Source organism: Hyla sarda, chromosome 10 (genome assembly GCF_029499605.1).
Source record: "Hyla sarda isolate aHylSar1 chromosome 10, aHylSar1.hap1, whole genome shotgun sequence".
Taxonomy (NCBI): domain Eukaryota; kingdom Metazoa; phylum Chordata; class Amphibia; order Anura; family Hylidae; genus Hyla; species Hyla sarda.
The window spans coordinates 32,952,537-32,963,778 of record NC_079198.1 but is presented as its reverse complement, the minus strand read 5'-3'; the positions used below and the strand labels follow the sequence as shown (position 1 = coordinate 32,963,778).

The 11,242-nt window shown below is 43.2% G+C and overlaps 1 protein-coding gene across 15 annotated transcripts in view; it reads left to right on the top strand.

The window, feature by feature from the left end:
• Positions 1-9,012, top strand: part of CNOT3 (CCR4-NOT transcription complex subunit 3) — an 86,117-nt gene extending 77,105 nt beyond the window's left edge. For all 15 annotated transcript variants that reach the window (XM_056542599.1, XM_056542590.1, XM_056542602.1 and 12 more), the window contains 5 exons: positions 1,402-1,501; positions 2,805-3,003; positions 3,171-3,303; positions 6,458-6,583; positions 8,152-9,012. In XM_056542599.1, coding sequence (XP_056398574.1) covers positions 1,402-1,501; positions 2,805-3,003; positions 3,171-3,303; positions 6,458-6,583; positions 8,152-8,250 — 657 coding nt within the window. In that variant the 3' untranslated portion in view covers positions 8,251-9,012. The remainder of the gene's footprint in view (positions 1-1,401; positions 1,502-2,804; positions 3,004-3,170; positions 3,304-6,457; positions 6,584-8,151) is intronic.
• The last annotated feature ends 2,230 nt before the right edge of the window (positions 9,013-11,242 follow it).

The window sequence follows — 11,242 nt, the reverse complement described above, 5'->3', positions numbered from 1 at the left end:
TTACTACACAGTAAATTTTTCTGTAAAAATGACACCTGATATTTATTCTGTAGGTCCATACGGTTAAAATGATACCCTACTTATATAGGTTTGATTTTGTCGTACTTCTGGAAAAAATCATAACTACATGCAGGAAAATTAATACGTTTAAAATTGTCATTTTCTGACCCCTATAACTTTATTTTTCCGTGTATGAGGAAAAGTTTTTTTATCGGTACCATTTTTGTATTGATCGGACTTATTGATCGCTTTTTATTTTTTTCATGATATAAAAAGTGACTGTAGCAGTGTGGAGGATGAGGGGGGGGGGGCTGTAGCAGTGTGGAGGATGAGGGGGGGGGGGCTGTAGCAGTGTGGAGGATGAGGGGGGGGGGCTGTAGCAGTGTGGAGGATGAGGGGGGGGGGCTGTAGCAGTGTGGAGGATGAGGGGGGGGGGCTGTAGCAGTGTGGAGGATGAGGGGGGGGGGCTGTAGCAGTGTGGAGGATGAGGGGGGGGGGGCTGTAGCAGTGTGGAGGATGAGGGGGGGGGGGCTGTAGCAGTGTGGAGGATGAGGGGGGGGGGGCTGTAGCAGTGTGGAGGATGAGGGGGGGGGGCTGTAGCAGTGGGGAGGATGAGGGGGGGGGGGGCTGTAGCAGTGGGGAGGATGAGGGGGGGGGGGCTGTAGCAGTGGGGAGGATGAGGGGGGGGGGGCTGTAGCAGTGGGGAGGATGAGGGGGGGGGGGGGGCTGTAGCAGTGGGGAGGATGAGGGGGGGGGGCTGTAGCAGTGGGGAGGATGGGGGGGGGGGGGGCTGTAGCAGTGGGGAGGATGAGGGGGGGGGGGCTGTAGCAGTGGGGAGGATGAGGGGGGGGGGGCTGTAGCAGTGGGGAGGATGGGGGGGGGGGGCTGTAGCAGTGGGGAGGATGAGGGGGGGGCTGTAGCAGTGGGGAGGATGAGGGGGGGGGGCTGTAGCAGTGAGGGGGGGGGGCTGTAGCAGTGGGGGGGGGGCTGTAGCAGTGGGGAGGATGAGGGGGGGGGGAGGCTGTAGCAGTGGGGAGGATGAGGGGGGGGGGGCTGTAGCAGTGGGGGGGGGGGCTGTAGCAGTGGGGAGGATGAGGGGGGGGGTGCTGCATCCTCCACACTGCTACAGCCCCCCATAAATAAAGCCCTACCCTGAAAATAAGCCCTAGTGTGTTTTTTGGGACTAAAATTAGTATAAGACCCTGTCTTATTTTCGGAGAAACACTGTAAACAACTTATGCCCTTATAAGTGTCTGATTGTGGGAGGTCCAACCGCTAGGAATCCCTGATTTTCTGTGGATAGGGTAGAAGTTATGAAGTACAGGAGTTCCCCTTTAAACAAGCACACATGCTCATTATTTGTTTTATTTGCTTATAGATTTCCCCCCTTTTTTTCTTTAGGCACCTGAGCCTTTAAGTACACTGAAATCCATGGCAGAACGTGCAGCTATTGGAACGAACTTAGAAGATCCAGTCCCTGCTATCCATTTGGCTGACCGAGGTAAGAGTTTATTAAAGCTTTTAAAGGTTCATATTTTGCTAATAGGGTGGTTTTTTTTTGTTATGTTAAGAGGACATGACATTTACGGAATGTCTGCCCAAAACACGGACAGACATTCCTCAAATCTGCATGTTTTGTCAGCGCTAGGACTGCTCAGAAATGAGCGGTCTACATAGATGGTGATGCATTTTCGAGTGGAATCTGCAGAAATAATAAACAGGTTAATTGTTTCTGCTTAAACCGAAATCTGTGTTTTATGCCGCGTAAATTCCGCTGTGTGCTCAGTGCAGCAGAATGCCAGTGAAATTAGTGGGACCCTACTACAGCGGAATTTCCACTCAGAAAATTCCACCATATGAACATACCCATGCGTCATGTCATATTTCTGACACCTCATGTGGTGATATTCTTAGGCAGCATTTTTAATTCTGTGGTTTAAATATTAAAGCGTACCTTTAATTTCAGGTGACTTCAGGATAAGCTGTCCTTTGTGTGTACATGAGAAGCAGCATTATTTATGGCCATTTTCTAACTTGTTTATGGCATTTTAGCAGATTTCTGCTCTTAAGGCTTCATCTATAATTTGCAGTTCTCCTAGAGCTGGTGGTAGAGCCTAATGTCTACGGTGCCTCCCATACGCTGCACACACAGAGAAGGTGATCCTGCACTTATGTCTCTGCACAGCCTAAACAGCATCATCCACAGCATTAGCAGCATAAACTGTGTATAAAGCCCTGTAGTGAGATTTCTTGCTTATAAAGTTGCAAGTACTGTGTCTATTGCTTTGCAGCCTGTGTGTGTTCAAAGCACTTTGCTCTCTCATCTTCCTCCACCATAGACTTGTATTGTCTGTGTGGCAGGACAAAGCTGATCTAATTTTTAGAGTGGAGGCGTTAAAGGGGGGGGGGGGGGGGGGTAGATTTACTATGCAAAGTTTAAATGTCACTGCCTATTTAAACTATTTAGCTTTGGTAAAACTATGTGGAAAAAAAGTGCTGGGTTTGTTAATTCGGATTTTATTTTGACTACCTGATATTAGATTGTACGAAGTATTACAGCTCAGACCTGTTCACTTAAAGGGGCTGGAGTACCCCTTTAAATGGCACAGAGCTGGAGTGTACTACTAGCCAGAGCCTACTAAAAGTATGCAGCTGTGCCTGATAATGAAGGAGCAGAGGCACTCACCAGAGCACCACGTTGCCTTCCAATGGCTGATTTAATAGAGAATGGCCTATCCTACAGAAATGGGTGTTATCTGATTCTTTAAAATTTATGTTTTGAGTGCATGTATTTCCTTTTGTAGAAATCCTTATCACTACAACCACAACGCAACCTCCGGCCACTCAGCCATCAACTCAGCTTTCAGAAGTCAACATCCCTCTTTCATTGGGTGTGTGTCCTCTGGGACCAGTTCCCCTTACAACAGATCAGCTTTACCAGCAAGCAATGGAAGATGCAGCATGGCATCATATGCCTCACCCCTCAGATTCAGAGAGAATACGGTGTGTCTTCATGTTTACTAAAAACATATATTTATTTTTATACAAGCACATCACTCAGTGTTTCCTATATTGTGTTTGGGATTTTTTGGTAAAGGAATTGTTTAATTACTATACGTTTCAATGGCTTATTTAGTTGTCTGAAAACTGTATGCTAATATTTTTTAAAGGCAATACCTTCCGAGGAATCCTTGTCCGACACCCCAGTATCACCACCAGATGCCCCCGCCTCACTCGGACACAGTAGAATTCTACCAACGACTTTCCACAGAGACACTTTTCTTTATCTTTTACTATCTGGAGGTATGATACAATTGTGTGCTCATTCGCTTCTATTGTTAAGATAAATACAGAATAGTAGTAACATGCCATGCATAGTAATTCCACTTTTTTGTTGAGCAGGAAAGCTTTCATTACTAGTAAATCTAGGACTTTTAAGTTAGAGGGGTAGTCCAACGATGATGATGTATCCCCCTAGAAGTGTCTGATTTTAGGTACATGACCGGTGGGAAGATTAACCCCTGTACATGCTGTGGTCAAATCATGTGAGGCGTTTCTCTGCACCATTCATCCCATCTGTTTTCTGGCATCATTATTGCTGTATTTTGTTAATAATACTCTTCCAAAAAACTGAAAACATTCTCCATTCGCATATTGTTTTAGCTGGTCTTTTTAGTTTTGTTGTCTTTATTCAATAAACCTGTGGTGACACTAAATTGTTTTATGTGCCAAGGTAATAAAATTCATACTGAGCCACAGAATATGGCATAAAACACAACATAGATGGTGAAATCACATTTTATTTTTATTTTTACTTTTCCCATTACAAAGTAAAATTAATAAAAAATGAACCAATAAGATAGGAGCATGGCTTTAGGGGTCGTTCACACTAGGATGTAGTGAGAATTTCCCTACTAAATTCTTCTTTGGATCTGTGTCCATGTTAATTGGAGCAGAAATTATGAGGAGTCTGCACTTATTCTGCACAAAATAAGTCTTATTGACTTAGGGCTTTTAATACCGGATTTAGGTGGAAGATTAAACTTGTTTATTCTTCTGCTAGATTTCTGACTTTTGTCCGCAAGAAAATTACTGTGTAGACAGACAGTTGCTGAAATCCCAATGAAGTCAGTGGGAGTCTGATATAAGGTGGAATTCGTGTGGAATTCCTTGTGGACTCCACCATTCCTTTATGAATTATGAACATAAATCACAGGCCTCTTTAAAAATGAAAGCAAGCTGATTGGTTGCACCACTCTTCCTCTATACAGGTCTTGATAGATCTTCCCCTTTGTATGCACTTGTTTTTGTGTGGGGAAGTAGAGGACTTCAGATTTTTATAATTTTTCATATTTCCTTTGTGTGAACAGACCCTTAGAGGGAATCTGTAAGCTCTAGATCATGCTCAGGGATGAGGGGGTGGGGTAGGTTAATTTTTATGTTTTTTTGTAGGGTCACACGTACCATATTTTGCAGCGTATTTGCTGCTGCATATTTTTCTACCCATTGAAGTCAATGGGTAGCAAAATCAGTTGCGTATTTTGCTACTCATTGACTTCAATGGGTAAGAAAATATGCAGCAGCAAATTACGGCACATGTGACCCAACCCTCTAACTTTTTAATTTGTGTGGTGGTAATGTGTACTTGCACCAAGCTTATTAAATGGTTGCATGATGTGATAAATATGGTGCTACCGTAGTGTGTGTGTGTGTGTGTGTGTGTGTGTTTTTTTTTTTTTTTTTTTGTACGTCCTGGCTTGGCAATGGAATCACGGAATCTGCGGCAATGCGCATATTAAAATGATCGGATCGCCCGCAGCGCTGCCGCGGTGATCCGATCATCTGCAATGGCGGACGGAGGTCCCCTCACCTGCCTCCATCCGTCCCCCGGCATCTCCTGCTCTGGAGATCGAGCAGAGCAGAAGATAGCCGATAATACTGATCATTGCTATGTCCTATGCATAGCACTGAACAGTATTAGCAATCAAATGGTTGCTATAGATAGTCCCCCTATGGGGACATAAGTGTAGAGGGGAGAAAAAAGTAAAAAATAAAAAAAGTAAAATAAAAAAGTGAAAAATACCCTCCCCATCCCCCCCGCGTGCGTAAATTTCTGAACTATCAAAATATAATGTTAATGATCCCGTACGGTGAACGGCGTAAACGTAAAAAATTTTAATCCAAAAATGCTGTTTTTTTTTTTTTTTTTGTCACATTTTATAATAAAAAAAAAATAATAAAAAATGATCTAAAAGTTTTATATATGCAAATGTGGTATTGATAAGTACAGATGACGGCGCAAAAAATGAGCCCTCATACCGGCCTATATACTGAAAAATGAAAGTTATAGGTGGTCAAAATATGGCAATTTTAGATTACTGATTTTGTGCAAAAAGTTAGATTTTTTTTTTTTTTAAAGCGGTACAAAAATATAAAAGTATCTAGCCATGGGTATCATTTTAATCGTATTGACCCATAGAATAAAGAACACGTGTCATTTCTACCGTAAAGTGTATAGTGTGAAAACGAAACCCTCCAAAATGTGCAAAATTGTGGTTTTCATTTAAATTTCCTCCCTAAAAGAAAATTATTTTGGGTTCGCCGTACATTTTATGGTAAAATGAGAAGTTTCATTACAAAGTAAAAATCAAGCAAAAAACAAGCCCTTATATGGGTCTGTAGATGGAAATATAAAAGAGTTATGGATTTTAGAAGACGAGGAGTAAAAAAACGAAAACACAAAAATAAAATTGGCTTGTCCTTAAGGTTAAAATGGGCTTCAGTGCACCACTTTGTATGATTCCTTCTCCGGAACCCATGATGACAATTGTGGTGTGTTTGTTTATTTATTTTTTAACTGTTATGTAAGGGTGCGTTCACACTACGGAATTCTCGCGGAATTCCACGAGCAGAACTCTGCGAGCAGAATTTCGCGGTGTGAACTTAACCTTAGTTTGGGTCAGTGCGAAATTGTTCCGTGCAAAGAAAGAACACGTTAATTCTTTGCACGGATTCCATTGCAGTCAATGGTGATGGCTCCATGCCCCGCGGCCCTATCGCCAAAGTATCTTCGGCGGCGGCCGCCAGGAGGAAACTCCGCTCGCCGAATTCAGCGAGCAGAGATTCCGTAGTGTGAACGCACCCTAAGCCAGGTCTGGACTGATGTGGATTTGAGAAAATGCTTTGCTACTGACTATTCACCAAAAGTCGCATGACCACTGCAGAAAAACAACCTTACGTTTTGTCTACTTGTAAAGTTGCAAAAGTAACTGGGAGTTGTAGTTTTGCTGGGAGTTGTAGTTTTGCAACAGCTGGAGGCACCCTGGTTGGGAAACACTGATCCAGAGGCTCAGCACAACCATGATCTAGTGCTGACAAATTAAATTTATAGTAAATCTGAGATCCAGTGTAATAACAAATTGTAATGTTAGTGTTTTTGTTTTTTTTCCCCCCTCAGGGCACTAAAGCACAGTATTTAGCTGCTAAAGCTTTGAAAAAGCAGTCATGGAGGTTTCACACCAAATACATGATGTGGTTCCAGAGACATGAGGAGCCCAAGACAATAACAGATGAGTTTGAGCAGGTTTGTGATTTTTTTATTTTATTTATTGTCTTTATGGTTTCTGTACTTCATTTATTTTCCTTAAACTATTGATCTTGCTACTCACTAGTATCTTGGGAACGTCGTCATTTCACAAAAAAAAAAAACCTTTGGGGCAGACCTAATAAAGAACTGTTCTACACACTAGTGTTTAGCTAGTCTGTGGTGCGGGCCTTTTAATAAATCAGCTGCATCTAGGGCTTTCTGTGTGCCTAGAAGCTGGCGTAGATTTCAGGTTCTATTTACACTTCAGTAAATCCAGTTATGTCCACTTGGCAAGCACAAGGCAGTGTGGATACAAATTTGACTTTTTGAGGTCTCATGCCCCCCTTTGTGTTCTAGCTCATGGCAGTGTACTGTTTAGGGTGCTTTCACACTATAAAAATGCACCCGTTATGAATGCCCGTTATAAAAAATAGGGGAAATCGGCAGTTAAATGGCTGGTACAAAATCACGAATGACTATTAGAAAATCCCATTATAGTCTATGAGATTTTTCTAATAGCCGTTTTAACCCGTTATTGCCCGTTATTTTGTGACTGGCGAATGAACTGGAGAAATAGTGCCTGCATAACGGGTTAAAACAGCTATTAGAAAAATCCCATAGACTATAATGGGATTTTCTAATTGTCATTAGTGATTTTGTACAGGCCGGATAACTGCTGATTTCCCCTCTTTTTATAACAGGCATTCATAGCGGGTGCATTTTTATAGTGTGAAAGCGCCCTTAGGCTAAGTTCACATAGCTTTTTTTGTTATTTGCACATTGCTTATTTATATGAAAATTGAGCCTGCCGCTTAGTGGCATCTATTGTAAATAAACAACATCTGTTTAATGTTATCAGCCATGAGTTTTTCAATAATTTTGTTAAACTGATGCATTTTTAGCCTATGGGTGATGGAATTAAGCATATGTTTAGAAAGACTTCTAGGACTTTTTCAATGATAACTTACCCTCAGGATAGGTCATTAATAAGATTGGTGGGGGCACCTGGCATGACTTCTGATTGTTAGCTGAGCCCGCATACATGGTGAACTGTGCCAGAAGCTGACAGCTCCAAACATTGTGTGAGATTTATCAGAACTTGTGCAGAGGAAAATTTGACTAGTTGCCCATAGGAACCAATCAGATTGCTGCTTTATTTTTAGAGACCTTTTAAAATTTAAAGCAATGATTGGTTGCTATGGGCAACTGCACCAGTCTTCCCCCTAAGTTTTTGATAAATCTCCCCCATTGTTTACTGACTGTGCTGGATTACTGCAGCTCTGCTCCCACTGAAGTAAATGGGAGCCAAGTTGCAGTAACCAAAAATGGTCACTACAAAATATACTTAGCGATTTCCTCCTTGCTCTGCTAACACTGTATGCCGATGCTGCAGTTCTGGCAAACGACTGACCAGTGGGGTGCTGGCTGTTGGACCACCACCAGTCAAATATTGATGGACTATACTGAGGAAAATGCCATCAGTTTTAAAGTCTCAGAAAATACCTTTAAAAAAAAAAAAAATGTTAAGCTACAAAAGATATGTCTATTTTTTGTCATCTCTGCAGGGGACATACATTTACTTTGACTATGAAAAATGGGGCCAGAGGAAGAAAGAAGGGTTCACGTTTGAATACCGCTACCTAGAGGATCGTGACTTACAGTGACCTCTCTTGAACACGCTCAGCCTTCCAGTTTCACATGGGCAAACCGTGAATGGGGAAAAAGAGGGGAGGGGCAGAAGATGATTCTTCCGTCTCATTCCCAAGAAGAGTTGGGAGGAGGGGAAATTTGGACAAACACTTTAATGCATGCAGTTACAAAAAAAATCTATTAAAAATGGAATAGATTACGCGTGGTGGTGGAGAGAGGATGAGAACGTGATCAACAACCAACATCTCGCAACACCCTTGTGACTTTTCTGAAATTAAAGGACAAGAAGCAGAGTAAATTTTTAATGTATTTGGTGAAAATTAAAAAAACACAAACAAAATGAACAAAGTCTTTGCAAGTGGAAGGAAAAGCTATTCTTCCCCTCCTGGATATTGCTGCAGGTGGGAAGTTCTTGTCTCTCTACCCAGACGGGTTTCTACTGGCTGCCATTTGTTTTTGTTTTTCTCTTTAAAAAAAAAACAAAAACTTTTTGTTTTCTATCATTTGTCCTTTTTGGCAGATACTGGATCTTTTGTTTTGATAACAAGTGCATCAAAGTTTAAAGTGTTTTATTTTTTATTTTATTTTTTTCTCCCTTCCTTTGCCACTTACCCCTCCCGCTCCCATCCTCGATACACGTATCTGTACCGATGGAATTAATGGTATGGAAAGCTGGTTTAAAATATTTTTCGTAACCTATTTTCATTTTGGAAAATATTTATGAATAAATAGTTTTATATGATGTCTTCTCATGCAAGAATATTAATGTGGCTCAAGTTCTTTCTATATTTTGTTTACAGGGATTTCATTCAGAGGAAAATGTATTCCAAATTAGTCCACAAGAACCTCAGAAACACAAAGGGGGAAAAAACCCATAATAATAGTAAACCAAACCTCTGCTGCATTTGTGGTGGATACCTTTTCAACTTGAATTATTTTCTAGTGATGTTCTACTATATGTGTTCCCTGGATACAGCACACTGTGTACCAAAGCCATACTTGTCATTCATTAACTTTTATGAAAAACAATAACTATTTGGGGTTTTGTCTGCCTTACAGAACGTTCTTAACCCCTTTTGTTTTCCCTCCTCACCTTCTAAAAATCATAACGCTTTCAGTTTTCCACCTACAGACGTATATGAGGGCTTGTTTTTTGCGCTACAAACTTTGCTTTGTAATGACTTCAGTCATTTCACCACAAAATCTATGACTAAACCAAAAAACAATTTTTGTAGGACAAAATTGAAAGGGAAAAAAAAAAACGAACAGCACTTTGTAAATTTTGGAAGCTTCTGTTTCTACGCAGTGCACTTTCTACTAAAAATTATTTATTTATTCTGTAGGTCCATACGATTAAAATTAGGGATGTACCAAAATTTCGGCAGCCGAAAAAGATCAGCCCAAAATGCCCCTGTTGGCATTTTCGGCTGATGCATTTTCGTGCCGAAAATTTTGGGGAGCATGGCTTGAACGACACAGGGCGTATAGGTACTCCCTGGGTGCCAGGGACTTAGCGCATCAGAATGTGCCTGTTCGCCCTGAGTACCGCTGCGGCTATGATGCGAATGCAGTAGCTGCGCTCGCATCATAGCCCGTGGGTCCCGGCTGCTTTCGCTGATGTCCGCCATTAACCCCTCAGATGCCTTGATCATGGCACCTTTGGCGGGTCCGGTGGCTGACCTGATCGCCTGCAGCACAGCCGAGGGGATCAGATCAGTTAAGATGGCAGCCGGAGGTCCCCTCACCTGTCTCCTGTTGCCATCATGCGGTCATATGATCGCATCATGCAGTCAGCTAATCCGGAGATAAGCTTCATGTAGTGTTGGGTCACTGGGCTGCAGCAGGGGCGTGGAGTCCTCATAGTGTCCGTACTATACACCGACCCGTGTCTCCTCAGTCAGGGCTGGCGGATGAGCAGCTTCACATCTGAGTCCAGGAGCACCTGTGACATTGAGGGCCCTGGTGACAGATGAGCAGGGCGGCCTCTTTGACTCCTGTGCACACTATGAAGCTGATATCTGTGGCACTGTAGATTTGCACAGGAATGCGGCTCTGGGAGGTGACTACACAGGAGTGCTGCCCAATAGACTGCTATGGAGCCTGTCCACCCCAATCATGGATAAGCTTTACTAGAGACTAGAGAAGAGCATGCACAAGGCTCCTATGGTGGTGGAGGTGCTGGTGCACAAGGGACACAGTGGCCCCACGGCTCTACTGGGGGCCATGGTGGCTAAAACTAAACTGGAGAGACTGTTTGTGGCCCCTGGAGTGCGGAGGGTCAAACTGAGGGAGGGGGCAGTCAGGGACAGTTTGTTCTTACCCCCAGGTAATGGCACTGCAGCCAGTTGAACTGTAGGGGGCGATAGGGACTGATCAGTGTTTCCCAACTAGGGTGCCTCTAGCTGTTGCCAAACTACAACTCCCAGTTTTGCAACAGTTGGAGGCACCCTTGTTGGGAAACACTGCAGTACAAAATCAGGGTCCAGTCTGATAGGCCATTCAGAAGTCTAGGAGAGTTGGGTAGTAGCCTTCAGCTGTCCAAGCATGCTGGAAGTTGTAGATCACGGCGCAAAAAATAAGCCCTCATACATCCCCGTATACGGAAAAATAAAAAAAACTTTAACCATTTAGGGACCCAGAGCGTACAGGTACGCCCCGATGCCCTGGTCCTTAAGGGCATACCTGTATGCCCGTGGGACCAGGATGACTGCTGATATCTATCAGCAGGCACCTCCTGCAAACCCCTGGGAAGGTCCTGAGACCCCCATGTCGGTGATTGCCGGTCAATTCAGACTGGCGATCTGCAGCGATTAGGGGTCTCCGGTGACTCGGAAAATAAGGGGGATCGGGGCTGCTAAAGAAACCCACAATCCCCCTGAAGGGATAGGAATGAGGAGGCAGGGGTGCCACCCCTCCTATCCCTGCTTTTGGTTGGTCAGAAGCGACCGACCAATAGCAGATCCGGGGGGGAACAGATTACATGGAGTCCAGGAGAAATGGGACTAC